At 39.9% G+C, this 23791-nt stretch overlaps 1 protein-coding gene across 4 annotated transcripts; it reads right to left on the minus strand.

The window, feature by feature from the left end:
• Positions 1 to 300: 300 nt before the first annotated feature.
• On the minus strand, positions 301 to 22142 carry PUS7 (pseudouridine synthase 7). 4 transcript variants are annotated; one of them, XM_082279846.1, is made up of 18 exons: positions 22047 to 22142; positions 20729 to 20980; positions 19243 to 19302; positions 18222 to 18600; positions 16366 to 16450; positions 16134 to 16235; positions 15325 to 15469; positions 10949 to 11060; positions 9618 to 9695; positions 7853 to 7981; positions 7504 to 7629; positions 7125 to 7186; positions 6606 to 6766; positions 5608 to 5734; positions 4801 to 4902; positions 2880 to 3009; positions 1700 to 1791; positions 301 to 995 (listed from the first exon to the last, which is right to left on the minus strand). In XM_082279846.1, the coding sequence occupies exons 4-18, from the start codon at positions 18569 to 18571 to the stop codon at positions 859 to 861; spliced, it is 1938 nt and encodes a 645-aa protein (XP_082135972.1). In that variant the 5' UTR covers positions 18572 to 18600; positions 19243 to 19302; positions 20729 to 20980; positions 22047 to 22142; the 3' UTR covers positions 301 to 858. The 4 variants fall into 4 exon arrangements, with proteins under 4 accessions (XP_082135972.1, XP_082135969.1, XP_082135970.1 ...); XM_082279843.1 differs by having other exon boundaries at positions 16354 to 16450; XM_082279844.1 differs by lacking the exon at positions 22047 to 22142 and adding an exon at positions 21469 to 21682 and having other exon boundaries at positions 16354 to 16450.
• Positions 22143 to 23791: the final 1649 nt, after the last annotated feature.

Below are 23791 nucleotides of genomic sequence, written 5' to 3' on the forward strand. Positions count from 1 at the left end.
GGGGCTGTGCCCGCCCCGGGCTCCGAGGGACACGGCCCGGGCAGGGGCTGTGCCCGCCCCGGGCTCCGAGGGACACGGCCTTGCCGAGGCCCCTCAGGGCCTCCCCGCCCCCTCCGCACACAGCCGGTGTGGCCGGCGCCATAACTTTGCATTTGGCTGAAAATACCAGGTCATTTTAGAACAGCTCCACAGTATTTTTTTTTTCCCAGCCGGAAGCCCGGATCATTATTCGCCCCCCGCCCCCAGCAGTAGACAGGCACAAAGGAAGCACGCACTGATACACACTCAGAGTTTCAGGTTAATTTATTTTTAGTACCGGTTCTTTGGTACAGGTACTAGCTGGAAAATACAACTGTATTCTCAATGAAAAGTCGAACCACTTAAAAGAGCTGTACAGCTTTACAGCACACAAAAGCCTTGCTAACAGAATCTGTTACTGGACCAGTGCCAATGCTACCAGCAAAACTCCTGCAATACATACATTCATCAGTATCTTGATTGTGTTGTAATTCATCTTTTTCCATGTAATTCCTTGTATTTGAAAAAACTTCAAGGTGTGTTGAACTCCTGAAAACATTCAGTGCTTGCCCAAAGAAAGCAAGCTAAACATTCCATTATAAGCTCAATTCTAAAGATGCACCCATGTTACAGCTCAAGCAACTTATTCAGTAAAAAGCATCAGTCACTAATATCTATATTATATTACAGCCACCGTTTTGCAAAGGACTACTGAAGTTAAATGCTAGCACTAAAAAAACTTAAAAAAATACAAATCTCTTACTGTGACTCTTTAAAGATTTGTACAGAACATGTAAATAAGAAAACACTTGGTTAAAATTAAGTAATTTTGCAGTTCATTCAGCGCAACCAGGTTGTATTCAGTTGTGTCTGGTTTTTTATACTTGTGTCCATTTTCAAAACTTCTCGAATTGCCATGGTAGCATAAGTGGATGGGGGAAGGGAGAACTCCATCTTTAGTGCCCTGAATTTACCATCTATGAGAAGGCGTAAGAGACAAAAAGCGAGAACAAGTGGTTAAGGGCATATATAATGCTTATTCTGGATACCATCTAAACTGGACTAACAGCTTCCACAACCAACTTCCCCAGCCCATAAAGCAAAACAACCACCACCATCACACTCCCATTTATAATCCACAGTGAAAAATTTAATGAAACAACTTTTTAACATTTTCTCTCAGCACAAAGTGGTGGTGTGAGAGTTTTCTTCTTTTAAAAGCAAGCATTTGTTCTTTCAGACTGAATTCCTAGCCTGTCTTCACTTTTCTGGAAAAGGAGTGTCAAAACGTCTTGTGACCAGAGTTAAGTATTTGAGTCATCTACTGTGTTTAACACCAATAATACAAGCTCAATATATAGACAACTTGTGACTTAATTCCACCTTTGTTAGTTGAAGACATTTACTGCTAAGCATTTACTTGATTTTACAGATGCCTGTAGGAAAATACAAGAGTCAATACAGATGTTGGAGGAATGGCTTGAGAAATAAGGGTCCTTATTTAGACCCTTGAGAAATAAGGGTCCTTATTTAGGCAGCCGGCTTTGGAAGTCGTTGCCATTGCTTAACAGTCTATAGTTAAATGAAAGCTCTTCCTTAAAGGAGCTTTCAATATGTAGCAGTTGAAAGGAACAGCCAGATCAAACTTCCATTTAGCAAACCAGCAGAAAAATCAACTTACCTGTAGGGAGAACTGGTAACGGTTTTCCTTCCAGTTTATCCAAATCCGTAGTAAATAATGGGATTTTAGGATCATCATATGCAACAACTTCCCTTTATAACAGACATAAAATCTATTAATTATAATTTTAAATTATTTAGGTTAACATTTTGTATACATGTGTTCTATTGTAATATTATTTTTTATTATTATCATTCCAATTTGGCATTTACAACTGAAATTGAATTGATTAAGTAATAAAAAAGTTATGTGGCATTTATGGCAAAATAACAGGTAGAGCTTTATGTAGAAGGCTTGCCTTGGCTTTATGAAGATTATTAAAAAGCAGTTGAAAGTTAGTGAGATGTTTCTTTGCAGAACTCATCTGGTTTGCCCTTGTGGGCTGTCAGAATTTCCAACTATACAAGAAGTATAGTTCATGAAATTAAGTGAAGAATGGTGTCAACTTTAAGAGTACCTCGCAGGAGCAAAGCCTTTCAATACAGTAATCTAAAATTTAAAAGAGCTTAAGCACATTCTACGGTTTCTGCCGTTCATTTAACGGAAATCCCATATGTAACCATGAGCCTGGAAAACTAAAAGGGAAGTAGATGAGCTTCATATTAATTAGTGCTGATGTTCCAAGTGTATAAATATTTGTATTTTGGGGCTCCCTCCTAAGCCCTATATATCTTATTCTATGCATCAGTGATCAGATTTCTGCACATTTGTACAGTTCCCTGTATAAAAGGTATTAATTCAGTTGCCATATGAAAACTAGGTTGTCTCGCTAATGACAGTGATTTAGTAGGATTAAGTGATACAAATTTTTCTGATCGACAAGTAATAGGAGACCAACTTTCTCACAGCAAGATTACAAAAATCCCCTGGTTTGAATATTATCTATCATTGTTTCAACATAAGTAATTGTCTATGAAGTGTTCAGGCAAGCCCTTGCAAGGAGTGAACAACTAGATAGATGTCTTGATACTCCTCCACCACAGAACCAGAGAACCAACGAAGAAATAAGGGTATAGTTCCACTCTGACTGCATTAAAAACATGAGAGAAGTGCAGAGAGATTCCTCTCTACCTATTTCAGTCTGTGTGGATGTCCCATGGATCAGTCTCATTTAAGTTTTGTACTTAAATAAACTCTATGCTGTCAATTCAAGGGTAACTTCCTTTATGCTCCCACTCACCAATTGACATTCTGAGGCCGAATGATAATCTTTCTGTATGCTCCAGAAAGTGAGTAATCTCTGATTTTATGCCTCATGTTGTTGATATCAAGATTGTCAGCTACCAGCATCTCCTTGTAGGCCTCACCAACTGCAAGAGAGGAAAATATTTAATAGGAGAGAATGTAGTGTGGCCAATTTAAACAGCCTGTTTACATGAATTGTTCCCTTCCTTACATTTAGTCGTTTACAGCATATATGGGATAAATGCTACACAGAAGTTAAAAATTACTACAAATCTTATTACCTGTTTGCTTCCACACCCTGATTAGTAGAGGCAGTAACAAAAAAGCATCAAATCAAATTTCAGCTGAAAACAAAATTTACAATATACTTTGACAATGGCTTTATTGACATTTAATTGCCATCTCATACATGCTTTCTAATTTTCTAGACTTCACAGGATTAATCTCGGGTATATGGAAAAAAATAATTAAAAATAAAGGGCTAGACTACCCATTACTCTCTCATTGAAAAGCAGCAGAGAGAAATGAGTTGACAATTTGACAACCAAGTACAAGAACAGTTCAATCCAATATTGAGGAAACCGTGCAGGGAACCCATGACTGACCTCATATATAAGGACACATAGAGCAGGTGAAAGCTAGGGCCAGCTACAAAGGGACTATATCAGCATTGTCCAGGCACACAGAGATGGTGTTAGGAAAGCCAAAGCTCAGCTACAGTTGAAAGCAGCAACAGACATCAAGACCAGCAAGAGTTAAGCTGCAACATAAGGAATGAAAGAATACAAGGAAAGCATTGGTCTGGTGCTAAATGGGACAGCTGGTCTAGCGATAGACATAAGGCTGATGGTCTCAGCACCCCTTTTGCCTCAGCCTTGACCAGCCAAGTGCCCCAGGCCTCCCTTCTTAGAGGCAAAGTTCAAGAAAGAGAAGGACTACCAGTATGGGGAGAAGATACAGGCTGAGAGAGCTGGCTCACATCATGGTGAAGTTTTTCTCTACATTCTCTGAAAGACTGTGCAGATCTAGGGATGCCCAGACAACTGCAGAAAACCAAGTGTTGCACCCAACTTCAGAAAGAGAAGGAAAGATAATTAGGGAATTACAGACCAGTCAGGCTCACTCTGGTCCCTGGGAAAAATAGTGGAGCTAATCCTCTTTGGGACACAATGACTGTGGTTTTAATAAGGGCGAGAAAAAGGAAGAGAAAAAGCAAAAAACCCACCAACCTTACTGTCTTCTATAATGAAATTATTACACCTATGGATGAGGGGAGAGCAGGGACTGTTGCCTGCCTTGCCTTTAGCAAGGCTGTCAACATATTCCCACAGCATCTTTGTGTCCAAGGTTAGAACATTACAGTGGGTGGACTGATAAGTGGGTAACAGCTATCTGGCTCATCATCTCAAAGTATAGTCACTACTTGTTTGAGGTCTACCTAGAAGCAGAGTTCCTCAAGGAACTGGGATGTGTCCTGTGAAATAGTGGAGAAGAGCTGGAATTTACCCCAACCAATCTGTGGGCTAAACCAAGCTGGTGGCATTCAATACATGCACGGACAGGACTGCCATTCAGAGGGACCAAGGCACACTACAGGAATGGGCCAAGAGGAACCTCATGAAATTCATCAAGGACAAAATCCTGTACCTGATTAACTCCTTGCAGTGGTACAGGCTAGTGAGAAACTCTGCTGTGTTAACAGTCATGTGACAGTCATCTGGGATTCCCAGTGGGAAGGAGACTGAACAGAGCACCCTGGCAGCAACAAAAGGCTGACATTAATGTATCAGAGATCTGAAGTAATGTATTGCTTTAAAAGTCACCAAGGTTGAGTAGATCCAATCTTCCTTTGAAGAACAATCTTAAAGCAGACTTACATTTTCAGAGTAAATATGTCAGTTAAGAGTCAGACTTACTTTTATGCTTTGGATAAATAACATCAAATCCAGGCAATGGCATCACTACATCATGGATAGTGTAGTTATCAACATCTCCTTCTTCAATGTGAACAGCTGTGGCTACAGTCAGGACAGAACAATGAAGTTACCAGTATGGATGTCTGCGACAGTCAACTTCAGCTAAATTTAAAATTAAGCCTTTGATTGAAATAAGCTTACTGTGAGAGGGATAACTACCATGTTTTATCTCCACTTAATAGACAACATCTCCAAGAAAAGAAGTAACAGCCTCCAGGGCTGTTGCAGTTACTGGCAGAATCACAGCCTGGCTTCCAGTGACTTAAAGCTACACGAAGTAAGGACTGCTAGAGGAACAGCCCCCTTATATGCATCAGGCACACATAAAGGAGAAATGCTGTAGGAAATACCAGAGCAAATCCAAGCAAAGAAAGTTTTAACTGAGTGGAGCTTCTGCTTTACAAGATACTAATGCAATCAAAAACTTCTGTGGTTAAAACTTCATAACATCCTTCCAGAGTTCTTCATAGCTCAACTAGGTTTGAGGTCATTTTTGAGAACACTCAGTCCTCCATAGTCTCTCTATCCAGTTATTTGAAAAAACAGACAAACAGGTCATGGAAGTGTAATACCTAACTTCCAATTCCTTGCACAATTTGTCTAAAACAGACCAATGGATTCAGATATCACTGGGCCAAAATGGGTGAGAAAAAAGAAACTATGTAAGCAGTATCAGACAAACAGCTACATGCCTTGTTTTCCTAGGAATCTGAACTACACAGCACCACTGTCTTTGTCTGATTTTACCTCCTTTAAGTATGAGATCTCCTGGTACAGCTCTAAGTCCATATTCTTCTATTCTCTTGCTCACCATATTATTCCACACATAACTCTGGTAGCTATGAATATACATTAAACGATTGTTTCTTGGTATCTAGAGGTAAAGAAAAAAAATTAAACACTAGAAAGACATATTTTTTTGTTTTTTTCTCACAATCATAACCAAAAAGGTGTATATTTGAAGTGTTACCTTATCTGGCAACAAGACTTACACAATTTCTTAGTATACAGATTTGATTTTTGTTCATTGTTCGGGAAAAAGGTATGTGAAGAAATAATGCTTTTATACATTTGAAATCTGCACAAAAAAGAACTGTGCTTAAATTCACAAAAAAAACCCCCACATTTTTTTAATTCTACAGCTCAAACACATGGGTCTATTATAAAACACTGAATTCATACTCAACCTCCTGAAATCTTAAGTAAACTTTGCAGCTGTGAAAGCACAGTGTTATTCTAATTATCTTCTTCATAAACAAGAAATTATCCCCCAGCTCCTACAATGGGCCCAATAGTTTGCTGGTGATGAGGTATTTTCTCCAAAGATTTGATCTTGATTACAGCACTTGAAAACGACAAGTGAATCCATCACCTCTATACCAGGCTGATTCATTAGCCCAGCATCAGTTTGATTTACACTGTTAAAGCAACAGGAAAACACTGAAACTGAACATTTGCACAATTATCAGATCCGTATTATACATAGTTACTAAGTATAACTGTATTGCTTCCCACATACCAGGGAGATTGTTGTATAAATTGGAAAGATCATTATGCATACATTAATTAGAGATGTCATCAGCTACTATGCAGCAGTACTTCCAGCAAAAAGGCAGGATAAATGTGAAGATTTTTAAACTTCACCTTCTACTCATCAAGCATCTATGAGTCTACTTTAAATTCATCCTGATACCATCAAAAGAATGTTTATTCAAGTAAATACCGCCCAGCACTTTTACACTCACTATGCCAAATGCAGAGATTATGTTCTTCATTCCAAACTTTAAGAGTCCACGTAGAAGCTGTCCTTCCACGCACCTTTTTACAGGTAGTTTCTTGAGGGCTGCTGCTGGATCTTTAGTCTTTGCCCATTCTTCTCTGCATTTGACTAAGTATCCCTTTTCAGCTAGAGCAAGGATGTGAAATAAAAATATATTAACTACATACCAAAAAAAGCATCCATCTCACCTTTTGTTAAAACAGCTGAAAAACTAAAGTTTCAGTCATGGCAATCAGAGATGAACAGAATCATAGAACACCTGAGGCTGGAAGGCTTCACATGGAGCTTGAGCAGACACTGTAAGTATTCAGGTCCCTTTTCAGCTCAGCTCCACTGCAAGAAATTGCACAGCAAGGAAAGTAAGGCAAAAAAGCAGAGTCTGAAGATTGCTTCTCCAGTGCTAAACTGGCTCAGGGTTTTCCTAAACATACACTTCTTGGAGAACAGGCAGAATACATATGATGTATCATTTTTCAGTTCTCACCTCCCGGTCGTGGTTTTAATATCAAATCCATTACTTCATTCCAGTTGTTCTGTAGAATAGCTCTAGGATTCAAACAGTAACGTGTATTAAGAACTGACTAAATACATTTTAAAGGGAATACATTCTAAATACATTTTAGCCAACTTATAAAAAAAAGTATTAGTGTTTAGACTTATGCAATATTAAAAGTAGTGCTATTATGCAAGATAACTGCTGAAGCAAGTTCAGAAACAAGATCTTTCTTGAATCTAAAATTAAAACTGGTACATGCAATATGCTAGAAAAATGTTCCCAAAAATACATTAAGTTACATGGTGGTAAGAATAAAGTTTTTTTTAAAAAAAGGGGGGGGGAGGGGGAGGATGAAAGCAACACATACCTGCCAATTTGATAAGTAGGAACAGCTGTGGTTCCAAATCTTTGCATTCCATAGTAATTAATGAATCCAATTTCCCTGAGTGAATGCATTGCTTGCTCTATCTGGTCATCAGTTCCTGTTATGTTTCTAGCATTAATAAAAAAAATTATAGACAGATTAAGGGTTTATGCTATTTTGTGATGCCCATTATATTAAAGCTCAACATCAATATTATATAGCATGCATCAAATTCAACTGCCTCCTGCCAACAGGACTTCTTTTTCATAACACAAGTTGCACTGATACTGCTTACCTATTTAAAGAAAAAAAAATTCTAACAGAACCATCAGAATACATACTAACATACTACCTGAGAACAACAGTGAAATGGTTCCCTTGCAGTTCTCCCAATTTCAGTGGATGGTTCTTGTAACTGAAATTTCCTAACTTGAAGTTCATCAAACATTTATTCAAATGAGCAAGTCTTTGTGCAGTGATTCTAAAAAGAAACAGACAACACTGACCAATCTATGTTTAGAAAAGCAGATAAATAGAGAAACACTGGCATTACAAAACAAAAACCAGTGAGTCTAGTTTTCCCCAATTTTCTACTGTTGCCTTTTCGAAGTATTTTAATGAAACAGCTAAAAGAAAATAACACATGATTCTTAAGGGTACTCATACAAAAGAAAATGTATACTGTGACAGACTTAGCACTGTCTTTTGACATCTATGTTAAAACATGCACTCCAAATAAAATATGTTGCGATATTGATGTATACTGCACCCCACAAGCTGAACTCTGCATTATTTGAGTAGCTACTTCATGAATACACCCCAGTTAGCACAGTCATAAACACAGAGTTAAGTAAAATTAGCTACTGTGTATGCTTAGTGCAGATGAAGGAACATGGAATTCAATCTGTCACTGATACCTGCCATTTTTGTTGCTAGCATTTTTGGAAGCATACCCTGTTCTTTGCATCACCAAGCTGCTCTTGGACACTTCTGCTAAAATTTTACCAGGATAGTGAAGTTTATGAACCACATGGCTATAGCATTCTCTGATCAGAGCATGCTGGCAACTGGCAATGCCCCCTCTCCTGTGCAGGAGAGTCAGGTGCTGTGGCACCACTGAGCAGACACTACACAATCAACACTTAAAGCACTCTGGAGCTCTTGGACACAACATTGAATGTGATGATGTTAAAAAGTAAATGGAACAGCACCTGGGATGGTTACACAACACATTTGGTTAATTGTCACCACTCTGCAAAGCTGCTTTGCAGCAACAAGAATCTGGGGCTTCTCACAATTCACAAATCAGTATTTCCTTTATATGTGCTAACATGCACATACAGAACACTGGGAGGAAATACATGAACAATTCAGTAGTGGATGCCCTCCTTTTAACAAGGATTTGATCAAAATTCTAGCTTTCAAATTGTGAATTCCTCACTCAAGGAGTGTAGTTTTCAAAAGCTGTAGAAAGAAGAGCAAACAAGATATTCCAGCTACCTAAAATAATATTGTAATACATAACTGGGAGATATCTGTCATTCTCAGTTATGGATCTAACATTAAAGTGCCCAGAAACCATATAATTGTCTTAGAATATGACAAAGTAAATTTTATTTACTCTTAAAAGGTGAGTTAAGAGAGTAGTTCAAGGCAGGAAAAATTCCTCATCTTTTTCTTGCCCCTTCTGGCTACTCACAGATAAGCAAGGGCAGTGTTAGCCTTCTCTGGCGCTGTTCAGAGAGTTCAGTGAGAAAGAAAATAGGATTCTAGCTGTAGAAAGGGGGAAACAAAAGCCAGGAAGGAAGTGGGACATAATTTTCACCATGTCATTCTGTTTTTCTGCTGTTGCATGAGATCCAAGCAGCCTAAGAGCCCGTAGGCAATCTGTCCCACTGCCACAGCGAAGTACACGTAACCAGCCTATGACTCAGAGCACCACTGACTGAAAATACCAGCAATCACCACAGAATACAAAAGGATTGTGGCATCTTCATTAACACCTGTGCTTTACAAGGTCAGGACCTGAATGTGCCATTGTGTCACTGAGTCTTTTAGGTATTTAGTGAGATATCCAAGCTACCACAAGTGCAAATACAGATTGTATTTTTACTCACCTGAGAACAGCGATCTCTTGAACTGTTATAGCCCTTTTATCTTTAGTTCCCATGTAGGAAAATATGTTTGGCTTCACTCTTAAAAGCAACAGTAACACATTATGTATATTAAAACAGCAACAGATCAAACATAATTTTCAGCATAATTACCTAGAATTATTAATCTTATAAATTAAAAATAGAAAAATATACCTCCATTCCTCAGAACTGGGTTACAATTTGACATTTTCTAATCTCATCCAAGAGTACATAAAACACAAGAAAACTTCTGTTTTAATTATATACAGACAATTAATTTCTAACACAACTTGCAAAATATGAGCTTGGAAGTACTTCTTTATATACATTCACTCAACGTAAAAACGCACAGCCACCAACTTCACTAAAAAAAATTCACGTCCACTTCTTCCTTAACTTCAAACATATCTGTTTGAATACCATGCCTTCACATTATGAGAGAGTATGAGAAGTTAATTTAAGATCTCATCCACTCCTTTCCTTGAGAGGAAAATTTCCTTTCCACTTTGTACTTCACGGCCTGTGTTAGACAGGGGAGTATTTCCAGTTATTCCAGTTAAGGGCACCAGGGGGTAGCAGGAATGCCATTACACAGTTTTCCACCTAACTATGCTCTTGCCAATCTGTGTTCACTGGTTACAGTCTCGATTACAAATTTTTTTTTTTTTTTTTTACAAGAAGGGCAAAGGGAAAAAGGAGGGGAGAAGTGGGAAAGTTTCCCTACAAGCAGATCACTGGAATGACCCAGTTTTAAAACTGCTCTTCCTCTGCAATTCACTGTGTTCGTGTCATGCCTTGGCAAATCTTTTTGTTTCTGCACTTGATGGGGTGAAAGGAACTAAGCCTGTGTTGCCATGGAGAAATTAATACATGGAACAACAGTTTATCAACTGTAACTTCTTAGGAACTGATCAGCATATTATCACAACAATATCTGACAGGTTCATAACATACTTGCATATATTCACACACTGGGGAAAAAATGGCTTTTAATTCAGGTTGCGCACACTGAGGCTTTGAGCTGCCAAGCCTTTCTCAGATCAGCCAATGTCAATTGTGGACTTTTTCCACTGAAGCAGTAGTCTTCTAAATTTCTTAGGCTCATTTTGTTCCATTCTCACCTCTTCACAACGCTTCTAAGTTTTAAATTTAATGTTCTAAAATAACTTTTCATTTCAAACTGTTTACAAATTAGAGAATAGCAATCACATGTGTTACTCTTACATAATTCTGAAGCACAGCATTTACAGCAACAAGAAGCATGGAGGGGGAGGGCTGCATGCCAGCCAGGATGGCAGAAACAACAGCCTTACCTTAAAAATTTGGACAGGACATTAATGGCATCCATAGTGTCCTTGTTCTCCTTGTACAGTACAAAATGGCAGTAGCTTCCCCTAGATTTTGGCCAAGAGTGTTTTCTTGGATCTTTAAAAGCAAAAAGGTTAAAGTGTCACTTTAAAAAAATTTAATATATTTGCCATTGCAGCTACATTTATTTTAAATATGCAAGATTCAATTTCTGCTAATTTCCATCTGCTTTAAAGAAATGAAAAGGAAAGAGTTAATTACTGACAGCAGAAGCAGTAAAGCACATTGAAAAAGACCTCGCCTTCCACTGGCCTGTAAATTTCTCCTTAATCAGTTCTGTCACCTAGAAAATCCTGAATGAAATAGTGACAGCTCCTTTGTCATGAGATTATCTGAAAATATACCCTAGTCATTTAATTGCTGTATCACCTGGTTAAATTTCTCAAAAACATTATCATTATACTGACTTCCAGCAATAGAAGCTACACCACATTTCTTCTAGCTCCTTCTATAATTAATAGTTGAGGACCACTGGAGCCCTGTTTGTGGGAGGACTACCATTGTTATTTATAGTACAGACATATTTTTATTTCTGGAGGATTTTTTTCTGTGTGTCATGCAAAAGAATGAATCTTATTGCTACAAAACCCTAAAAAATCATACTCAAAAAAACTGCTTTAAAATGATTCTTTTTCTAAATCCAATGGGAGTGAGAAATCTGCTACAAGAGACACATTAACATACAATCCATGGCAGGTACTGTGCCATGCTTAGAGAAGGCCAGAGGTTGAAACAACTTCAGATCCCACAGACTAACAACTGATTTACAATTTTGTGCTACTATTTGACATTTTCTGGAGAAGGAAGAAGACTGTCAATGATTTGTCAAGCTTTTTTTGCACGTAAAAACCCCCAGAGGTAAAACTTTACTTTTCCAATAATCCACTGTCAATGGTATTATTGGGAAGAGGGACTGATTCTATACAGGTTTAGCAACCAGTTGTAAAGTTCCTTCAACTCTGACGTTTATCAATTCCTTGGTTTTTAAGAACAAAACTAAGAATTTGTTTTGTTTTAAATAAGAAGTCCTTTATCTCTTGCTAGCCACTAAGCAGACATTCCTGGTTTTGTAAAAAAAGAGCATAAGCATCTTTCATAACAGCAAAAGCTAACTGAAAAAGCCAGCCTTATTTCAAGATACAAACACCAATGCAGGAAGGAAGTTCTTGGGAAATACTGCTTTTTTTTCACATTAGTTTTATAAAGTCCAGATATCCCACACAGATAGTAAGTATGTTTAATTCTTGCTTGTTTTTGAGAAGCTGCCATGCCTGCACACACTTCTGCAAAGATAATTTTGGATGCTACAGTATAAAACACTGCACGTAGAGGTTTTAGTCACTTAGAATTATTGCACCACTTGCCTTGCACCACCAAGTTTCTAAGCACAGCCCCTCTCCCACAGAGTTTCACAGGACCTGAACTGGAGACCTCATGCTCCTGCTGGTCTCCCCTTCTGAGCCACCACTGCTCTTAAACTCAGTCAGTGAAACACTGCATTCAGCTGGAAGAGCAAGGCTCTCCATGAAGATATCAGCAATTAGAAGGGAAGGGAAGAGAGTAAGACAGAGCTCAATTCACAAAGAGAACCTTCTCCAGCTGGAACCATTCTTTATATTTAACTAACACATCTTGCACATGGTCATTTCAACACACTTGAAGAAGTGAGCCCTAATGTGACCTACACCAAAAGGATTTGGTAGGTGCTATAGAGATCAATGGAATCCTCATGCCTTGGGCAACACAGCCATGAGCCTGTCCAACAGAGGCTGCAGCCACAGTCCTGATACTCAACCATTCCTCACCCGATACTTCAAAGCATTCAACTAGGTAGACTGACCAGTGAGACAATTTGCAGTCCTTACTGCTGTGCTTCAGAGTCATGTTACAATTTTATTGTCAAAAATGTATTTCCAAGCCCTTTTTCCAAATCTTTTGCTGAAACTCAAGGGGTGGAAGCTCTGTTTTAGTAGCAGGATGCATGATTTATGCTTTTGAAGTTGTATAAAGACAGAGAGTAGTGTCTGAAATACAGGCTGACGGGCAAAGGCTTGGCTAACTGAAATCCATGAAAATTTTACCATAGTTGTCAACATGTACTGTCAAAATTGATAATTCACATCACTTATTACTAGCAGATTTTCTCTGCACCAAATGAACACTACCTATACTGCACTGCACAAAAGAGGTAGAACAAGCCTAATTCTTGGCTGTTTCAGACCATTTTAAGCAATACTTATGTGTAGGGATTTTTAAGAAATTGTTACTAGTTTGGCCAGTCCTGTTGCTACTTAGGAGGTCATAATGGTTGGCATTTCATTTTTGTTAGTATGAAATGTCAACATCTCTTACCTGTTGCAGTTCTGACCTCTGTCCCAATGCAGAGCATAAAGAGTACAAAAGAGTAGCATTTAATTTTTAGACTGTCAAAGGGTTTTTAGAGGTGAACATGCAGGTTTATGGTCATGGGATTGTTTATGCTTCAGGGAGCATCCAACAGCTAGGTGGTGGATGACAGCAATTTAGACAGTTATGGAATGGAATCGTGCAGAGGCAAACAGTGAACATACGAAAAGCTTCAATCGGAGATGCAACAAAATTAATTTGTGGACAATGATGAAATAACAGTTTACTGACAATTCAGTAAGACAGTATTTTAAGTATTTCGGGGGTAAACTGACTATAGACACAAAGCAGCTTCTGATTTTTAATTTAAAGAAGTACGTTTGGTAACGTGTTATGTTATCAACAAAAGTAATCAGGTATCTCAGCTAATAATCCAATATTCTACACTTCTGAAATGTCTCTTGCCTGGGAAGCCCATTCAGGACTAAGACGTGTTTGTGGCTATATAAACAAGAAAGATAAATATGACTTAAAAGAACTTCAATCTTACATCCATAAGCATTTGCACACACTCACAGAAACTGACATCTCCACCAACATGCACAGGTGCCTGCAGCATCACAGCTGGGGAATCCAAGTTTAAATAGATGATGCTTCTCTGCATCACAAGATGGTGCTTCACAATGTTTTAATCCTAGAGACACACCACTAAATTCTTTTCAGCATATTTCAAATACTTAAATTATTTTATATAGTATCCCTTAAATCAGCTTAACAACATCCACTTGACTGTAACAATTGTTAAAGAATAGAAGCAGCAGAAGGAAAAGGTGGAGGAAACACCATTACAAACCAAGAGAGAACAAAACTGGCTGAGGAGAATTTTGTGCTGGTTAAGTATACATACTCCATGCATAAAGCATGCAAACATACACATTTTCTAAACATGATTAAATAAGACACATGACACATTATAATTGGACCAATAAAAATACAACATTCCCATATTTGTTTACAACAAGCCTTAAACAAACAACTAAATTAAAGGGGAAATTATTTTATTTCCCATTTCAAATTACTCTATTTCCTTATCCTTCCTCCATCTCCTTCTTCTTTAAAATTAAAGGGTTAGGTTTACATACCATGCTTGCAGTAGGTTGAAATGGCAGAGGAATGCAACCAATTTAAACTAAACCTTAGTATCTTTTATTAAATGTGCACCATTCTGCATGTAGGTAATCCTCTAAACTTACAATAGCAACAAGTTTTTAGTAACATTAAAAGATGTAAACACATTAATTTATTCCCAGTATCCAAAACAGTATTTTGCAAGATTAAAGTGGGTAACACTTCATTTTGAAAATCCTTTGCTACTTTGACTATTCCAAAAGAGTAACTGTGGTCTATAATGAATAAAGATCATTTTCTGCAAATATAATTAGCCTTGGAAGCAGAAGTGACGATCACAGTAAATAAACTATGTTTATATGAAACTAACTCTGAGAAAACAAATAGATGTTTGTCTCTACCCAAGTCATTGAGAATTTTGTCATGAATATTCAAGACAATCAAGATTACATGAACTATAAATGTAATGCACACGTTGCAACTACAACCTCTTACTTCCACAAAGTACACTTACACACACAGTCAAGATCAAGAAAGTTAAATTCAAAAAATACTGAAAATAAAGCCTCTGTTTTGCCTATTCCCACTGAAGTAGAAGATAATGTTCTCTCTTCTAATATGGTTATACCGGATGAATTATTTGGAAAGAAAAACAAGTAGAAATTTAAATTTAAAACATTTCTTGTGGTCCTAATCATCTTAGATGCACAGCATCAGCTGCAACGAGGAAAAAGTGAAGCTAGGCTACATTAGGAAGCACATTCACTTGAAGTACTTACTAACAATTCTTACTTTGGGGATAATTTTAGCATTTACTTTACCCATATGCTGTGATACTGAAACTCACTTGCCAATGCTTTTTTCCCAGCAGCATGATAAGCAATAATGTATTTCTTTCCATCTCGATCTTCTGTTTTAGTCTCCAGCCCTGGAAACAAGGACTTCACAGCCTGATGGATGACAGTTCTTTTTTCTTTGGTGTCTTCAATTACCTGTGTTAATACACATACATGCAGAAACAAAATATATTAATACAAAAGGGGAGGATGCCTTAAAGGAAAAAAAAAAAAACTAGATAAGATTATTTAATGTGTGAATGCTTTTTTGGAGCTACCAGATTTAATCCTACTCATCTCCATGTTCCAAATTTACCTCAACAGTTATTCTTTGAATATGTGGAATATTTGAATGTCTAAAAATATCAAGGTTTTAATTTTACTTCACACTTTCTTACCTTTCTTGTTACAGAAGACCATATTAATCTTCTTTTCTATTAAACCACTGACCTTGAAAGTAGTGTTTCATCAAGATAGATGTTTTATGTAAACCCTCTTATTCTTTAAAACAATACTAGACAGGAAACCAAAATACTGCAAGATAATTCTAACACCACAGGAATTAAAACCTACATTTAAGTTCCTGTGTATGGTCTCACCAAAATCAAAATGAGAACTCACACATGCATGGATTTGAGTACATCTGTAAGACTTTACAGAATTAAACCCTAAACTGGACACAGTTTGGTGTTATCTGTCACATCATGTTCAAACTGCTCTTACACCCTACATGCATTAAAAAGCACGTACCTTCCACTCACTCCCTGCTTCCCTCATCCTCCCTCTGCCCCTACCCCAAACTTCATATCATTGATTTTACCTCTATAGCAACACTAGTTTCCTTATTCTTAAAAAGCTGGAGCTCCTCTAAACGCTGCTTGTCTTCATCTGACAAAACTGTAAACGTTTCTTCTGGTGGGTCCTAATATATATTCGGGGAGAAAAAACAAACATCCAATAACCCTCATGGAACAACTCACAGTCTTTTAATGTTCTTGCTTCAGGAGCATTAAGAAGTATAGCCATTACCAAATCTTTACCTCAAAATTTACCTCATCATCCACTGGAACAGAAAAGTCATCTAAATGGCTCACACGTCCATCTTTGCCTATTTCGTGGACAACAAAGTCTGAGTATCTGATAGAAAGAAACATGCATTACATTTGTAATAAAAGTCCCACACGACAAAGTCCTTTCCTAAAAAGCTGTTTGTTAGCAGAATCCACTGAAGAATCCTGAATTCACATAAAACAAACCTAACAATGAGAAAGCTGTACCTATTCCCACCCCCCAGAAGGATACACAACAACACATATCTAAACACAGCAGACTTCTCTGCAGATCGCCAAACACCTGCTGTAGTTATTCTGAGTCATTTCCTCACTAGCTTGAAGAGATCAGTAATGCTTATCCTCAATCCCAGTCATTACTGGCAATTAAGACTCTACTGAATTGCCACAATGTGGAGTGCATTAACTACTGCATTAACTCTGCCACTTCAAATAACCTGCAAAATAAAGTGCATTTTAGCCACTCTACAGAAGGCAGGACAAATTCAGCTTTGTTCATATATTCAGTTATAGAGAACATCATTCAAATAAAGTTACTCTGCATACTCTATGACATCAAGAAAGTTTTACTGTGACATTTTCAATCCAGTCGCTTGTGTCCAATAATAAAACAGCCCAGCTATAAGAGGACACTTGGCTTGTTTTGCAACTGTTAAATGATTCTTAAGTAGCATTTGCCACCAAAGTGGAAAAAAAAAACCCAACAATTCCTATTCTATCAATGTTGAAAGATTAATAAAACTTCACCATGGGAACCTTTCTACTGTACCTCCCCCAAGCCCCCTTTTGCCACCCCTCTGTGCAGATATACATCATATTTGTAGCATTCCCTCCTGAGGAGTGTTATGTGTCCTCCCTTGTATTATCTGTAGCTGTCTAGACATGCTAGTGACGGTACCACAAAAATGTCAAGAATGAATTAATAATAGGTGTTAAAAACTAGGATCCAAAAAACCCCCACAAACCCACAAGTTTTCTACCACGTGGCTACCTTTGGCCAACCAAAATTGGCAGATTTCCCAGAGAAGGATCCCACTAGCTGCTTAATGCTGCACATAAAGATTAAATATATACATAATATGTACATATCATTTTATTATGTAAAATTATCTATCTATGAAGCCAGTATTTAAAGACAGGGACTTTTCAGTGTGTAAACAAAGCAACCTTAACTGTTTTGCTAAGTCAGGGAAACAGTGATTCTCACTCCAGTGAGCTTTTGTATTTGCATTTTGTTTTAGTCAAATATATTCTTTAATTTTAAAAACCTAGACGTTTCATTAAAAAAAGCTACTAAACCCCAATCATCTTATTAAACATATGAATTTTAAAATTCCCTTCTATGTAAATGACATTACACCTGATCAGACAACAATTTAAAGCTTAATTATACTTGTTTACAGACATTAGGACAAAAAAGTCAGAACAAAGCAAAGAACCAAAGAAGGATGGTTTTGATGCCATTTTTCAGGGCATCTTGTATCAGCACTGAGGTACAAAAGGTGGGTGTACTGCATAAGGTTTTATGTGTGCTGCTGCCAGAGAGCAAAGGAAACAGCAAAGGTCAGTGTAATCATGTATCTACTCATACATAGCTTCCTTCTTCAGAGCTCCATTTCACAGGAAAATAAATTAAAAAACAAAAACCCCCCGAACAGCCCACAATCTGAAAAAGTCCTGAATTAAACCTTTCTTTCAGTCTCAGCAGTAAAAAAAGTAATTAACCTCTCTAGGGGCCACATGTAATCCAACTGCAATCTGTGAGTCCAAAAAGGAAAATGGGGAACTACAGCTGTGTTACACAAGGAATCAACATATGTAACAAGACAAAGAGTTACCTCTCCTTTAAGATTCCAGAAAACCCTTTATGAGAGCTAACAAATTTAGTTATGCCAACATCACTTTCTGTCAGTCCATGCTTCATCATGTCTGCAAAGCTCTCTGGATCTCCATCTTCATCACTGTCCTCTAGTTCCTCTTCTTCCTGCTCCTCACTTTCCTCATTGGGGATTATTTCATTTTTCGTGTCCTCAGGTTGTTCTGTTACAGTCTCAATACTCTGCCCAGAGTCGTTCCCTGCCTGAGACTTCTCCAAGATCTTCTGTCTTTTAATTTCGTCTGCATTGGCTACATCATCCTCAGAACGAGGACGTTTCAAGGATACACTATTCATTTCTACAGTTTCCATGTTTAAGGCACAGGGTAGGATAGAAAGCCCTGAGAAAGAAGAAAAAAGGCTTATTTTCTGTCTGCTAAGAACAATACATAGTCACTTCATTCCAAGGACTCTGCCCCCTGCAATTCTTCAGGAAAGCCATAAACTTTCTGCATTTAAGTTAAACATCAAGTAAACCTTTTGAACACCTAGAAACAATATGTACTTGGGGAGAGAGAAGGAAGATATAATGAGGGCCCCATGGGCATGCTGGGCTATAGCTGAGAAGGATTCAGTACTACACTGACCATTTACCACCATCATCACTCTTGCCCACCCTTACCACAGCTGCCTCCAGGCCTGTGCACAAACAGGCTGTACTGTCAACAGCAGTTTAGTGCCTAAGAAACTTTTTGTTTCCAAGCCTTCTCTTAAACATGACTACTCTCAGTTATTGCCTTCTTTATCAAGATTCCATCTTGCAAAGACAGAGAGAATGGCCGAGTTCCCCCAAACCTGCAATCTTCATGTCTTCCTTTTCTACATTCTTCCAATACACACAACACAATGCCACACAGCACTCAAGGTGGCAGTAAGTCAGCCCAAAAAGATAAGAGGGACGAGATACCAAAATCATTGAATCAGTGGGACAAACAAAACAACAAGGAAATGAAACGATCTCTGAGAAGAACATGACTACTCACACTGGTGGAAGAGGCCTCAGAGATGCCACCTTTGTGTCAGCAGAACCACTGCCTTCAGATCTGAAAAAAAAGAGGACAACTTAACTCTTGAGAAAGTTTTATTAAAAAAAAAAATTATGAAAACATGCATGAATACAATCATTAGAGAAAGCAGCCACCCCTGACCCAGGTATCAGCAGGTGCATAGGAGCAAACATACTGAGATGGACACATTAATAAATACAATTGCAAAAGTATTACCATTTTAGTGACACAACACGTTATTGCTATTTACCAAGCTATATGAGAGTACTTTGGTTTTACTTCTAAGCATATAAAAGGAAACTGGAGTTCCTATAATTAGCCATGGATGGGACCTTTCTTCCAGCATCACTCAACTGGCATATGAGTGCACTGGGGATAAAGTGCAGGTTTTGGTAGCAGGGGTTGCATGGGAGGAGGCCATAAACTGCCCTGTGTGGGCCATGGCAAGTTCCAGCTGGCTCCACAAACCCACTGCCTGCCATCCTCCAACTCATTGGATGAGTGCATGGTGCCTCCATTCCGCTTTATTTGAGAAAGAGAGAAGCTGCTGGTGGCAGCAAATGCAAAAGAAAGCGCAGGAGGAGACATGTGAGAGTGCTAAAAAAGGCACAGGGAAGCATGAGGAAGGGGACAACTGTTGGGGATGCAGCTGGAGACGCACTCTCCAAAGGAGACTCTCCACACTGGAGCAGGGACATCCCTGAAGGGACTGTGGCCTGTGGAGGTGCCCACGCTGGCACAGGGACACCCTTGAAGAGGCCCATGGAGAGGATCACACAGGAGCAGAAGAAAGAAACATCCATGTACCAACCCCAGCCTCCTGTACTACCACTGCCTTGTCCGAGGGACAGAGCATAACCTGAGGGGCCAAGGAGAAAAGTAGAGGGAAGGAGTTTTTCCCAACCCTGTTTAAGCAGCAGTCTTCTTTGTATATCACTAGCCAACTGGTAATTAAAAGTTAACTGGGAATAAATTAAATTTCCCATGTTAAGTCAGCTTTGGCCACAACAGCCAAGTTTCTAAATTAATAGGATTCAGCTGTTACTGAGAAATTAATCTAGGCATGGAGCAGTATTTTAGAGCTACACACATCACCCTATATTATTTCTCCTGAAATAATGAATAGCATAATCTATACAATTTAAAGGGCATGCTTTTAAAGGAAGTCCCACTACTAACTTGATAATCAGCACATGCTGGGTTGGTAACATTGTTAGCTATTAGCCACTGTTGACTTCATGGCCTGGACTTCCCATTGAAGAGATCACCAACTTAGGGTAAAGAGGCAGGAACAACTGTTTTAGAAACACCTGAAATGTTTTCCTCAAATGAAGAACTGAAAATGGATGCTGCAAAAATAAATGAACAAAAGGAAAATAAGGAGAGACTTATAAAAGTAACCCTATGGCCTGAAGAGTGACAAGATACAGAAGAAAGCAGAACAATCAGCAAAACAATGTACCTTCAAGCTGAAAGCACCAGTTTTAGTCTGTCTTCAAAGAAAAGTTCATAAAATCCTTCTTTCAAGAGGAACAAAAACTAAAAATCATGGCCAAGTGAAGCAATTCACCACTGTTTCCAGATTCTCCTCCCATGTGCCAAAATTTACAGAGGTTGGGTTATAAAGCACTGAAGTGGAAAAGGCTTTTACATGGCTTGTATCTTCACATGGTGAACAAAACAGCACTCAGCACAGTGGAATCCTCTGAGACACCTGCCAAAGGTGGTAACAAGAGAAATCTCATACTTCTTAAATAAAACTGTAATACGTAGTTATTGAATTATACAAGCTGTTAGACAAATTCAGTGTTGGGGACAAACACTCCAAAGCTGTCACACATAGACTATTCTCACAGCAGAAGAGTGACTCACATACTACAAAGTACTATCCTGTGCCCAACGGCACCATCATCTGGGATAAATTCTGCAGAATAATTGCTTAAAGGAGCACGTTGAAGTGAGCAGGGCACACATTGCCTCACTTGTACAGATTGCTAGTGAGAGGCGCCTATTACTTTTTTGACAGCTGCTCAACTGCCTCGGCCCTTTTCCTAACAGGTGGTTCCATAAAAGCCAGAATCTGCATAAACATCAACTCAGCAGCAATTTCAATGTTTTAACAGAGACTGAGTTTACTACTACAAATAACAGACTTGATTCTCCGCAACAAGAAACGCCGAGCAATTACTCCTGGCGCGGTACCTGGCAATCAGGCACGGCGGGCGGTGGGGGCTGCAGGGCACTAAGTAACAGAGCCGGAGCACGGCAGCGCTGGGTACGAAGCCAGTTTCTCATGAGACGAGGCACGCGGGATTAAAAAGCGACCAAGGAGAGGGCGATGATGCAGCAGCAGCGCCGCAAGGCCAACCCTTGCGGCGGGGGCAGCGCGGAGGGCGCGGGCGGGAGAGCGGCGGCCCTCGGAGCCCGCGGGCCTGGCCGGGCCATGCAGCCGCCAGAGCGCTCCGGGCGCCGAGCCGGGCCGGAAGAGCCGCTGCCAGCGCCAAGGCTACCGGGGCAGGGCGGGAGGACGCACTGTGGCCGGGGCAGGCGAGGCAGGAGGAAAGGCTCTGCCGCGGGGTCCCAGCAACACGCGGCGCCCGCCGGGGAGCGGCAGGGGAAAGCCCGGCACTAGCGGGGGGCAAAGTTGCCCCGAGGCGGAGCCCCCCGCGCCCGGGCGGGGAGCGGAGAGCCGGCCCCACCGCGGAGCCCTGCGCGGCCGCCGGGGCAGGGCGCGGCTCCGCCCGCCGCCAGGCAGCAGCCGCCGAGGGGGAGCCACTTACCCGCACGCCGGCACGGGAGGACGGCCCGGGCGTCAGCGCAGCGGGGCGGGAGGCGGAGGCGGGAACGAGCCCGCCCCAACCCCGCGCGTGCGGAGGCGGCCCCAGGCTGTGCCCGCCCCCGGCCGGCCCTGCCGCGCTGACGCCGGGCGCGGTGCGGAGCCGGGGCAGGAGGTGGTACCTGTCGCGGGGCTGGTCCTGCCCACGCTTCCGTTACCGGCGGCCTGTGAGGCTTCCTGTGGAGCGGCTAGGGTAGGCAGGCAATGATTTACAGAAGAACTGCAGCTGTGCAGAAATAAAGTTTAATTCCCAAAAGACGGCTATGGCCAAAGCAGGGAACCGTGTACACGAGATGGTGGCCTTCCTGAGCCGCCCCGGCATCTGAAGCACATTGCGCTAATTAAACATTAGTCCCAGGACAAGGGAATGTTCGAGTACCATTTCAAAACCTACACTGTACCTATGCAAATCACTTTAAAAATCAGGCCAAATCTGTGTTATCAGTCTTTACTGACATAGTCAGAATGTCATCTTCTACCCTCTTTTCTATTTAAAGCACTGGTGCAAGGAAGGTATTTTCATTAACTTCAACACGTAGAGTTGTCCTTATTTTTAAGACCCTGTGTGTCATGTCCTAATCCCAGCCTGCCTCAGACTTCCTCTTTGCCAGGCTACTAGTACCAGTATTTAGTGTCTCATACTTCTCATTCTCTAATTGTATTGTATTCACAGTCTTCTTACGTGATGAGAGTTACAACTGGTATACGTATATGGGTAGCTTATTTTCTCATCTCTCGTACTTACCTTCCCCCTTGGAGTAGAATAAGAAAGTAACACAATGGAGTGCTTTGCACTGGATTTAAAAAATCTCAGGTATGCATATATTGCTCAATGAGTACCTTATAAAGGAAAAAATGAAGGAGCAAAGATGCAGCTCTCCTTAGTTCTGAGCAGAGATGGATCCACAGAGATTTATTTTATACAGCACTAGGGGATCAAATCTTTGTCTTTTCCACAGAGCTTTAGTTTACCCCCTGTCCACCCTTCACACTTGGAATTTAATTAACCTACTAGATACCAGTAGGGGTATCAGGAATGGGTTTAGTACACTTCTGAGAAGAGTGGACTGCAAACAGCAATGGAGGTTAGTGATTGACAAGGCAGATTATGGCACTTCTGACGGCTGTAGTGTCATGGAGGAAGCTAGGACTATCACCCAACTCCAGGCTGTCCGAGTGGTAGGGGCAACAAAGAAAGAACTATGTGTCATTTGAATATTGCTGTCATTTGGCCAATGACTATGGCATTGGTATGTTGAAAAGTCATTTCTTCACCTCTCCCAGGCAAAAACATCTAGCTGAAAATACCTGGCTGGGGGAAACCTTCAGCAAGACTTCTACCATGCGTTGGTCCAGCTTTTTTTTTGTCATGTAACTTCTTGCTTCTTCTATTTTGTGCAGGAGAGCTTCCCTAAAATACTTATTTTTCCTCATCCAAATTCCTACATTAAGTACCTCCTTCTCTACAAAATCCTTGTAATTAAGTAGCTTGTCTGTTACAACTGTGCATGTATGATAATTGCCCTTCTCTTAGTTCTCCCTGTTGACTATGTGTTCATCTATCATCCCTTACCATCAGCTCAGACAGAGTTTGGAGAATTCTATTTTAGAATTTGAAAGACCTGCAGGTGCTACCACAAGGTAAATAGCTTAATAAGATCATTCCTAGGATACATTTCCTGAGTCTTC

This window comes from Coloeus monedula (genome assembly GCF_965178545.1).
Source record: "Coloeus monedula genome assembly, chromosome: 4".
Classification (NCBI taxonomy): Eukaryota; Metazoa; Chordata; class Aves; order Passeriformes; family Corvidae; genus Coloeus; species Coloeus monedula.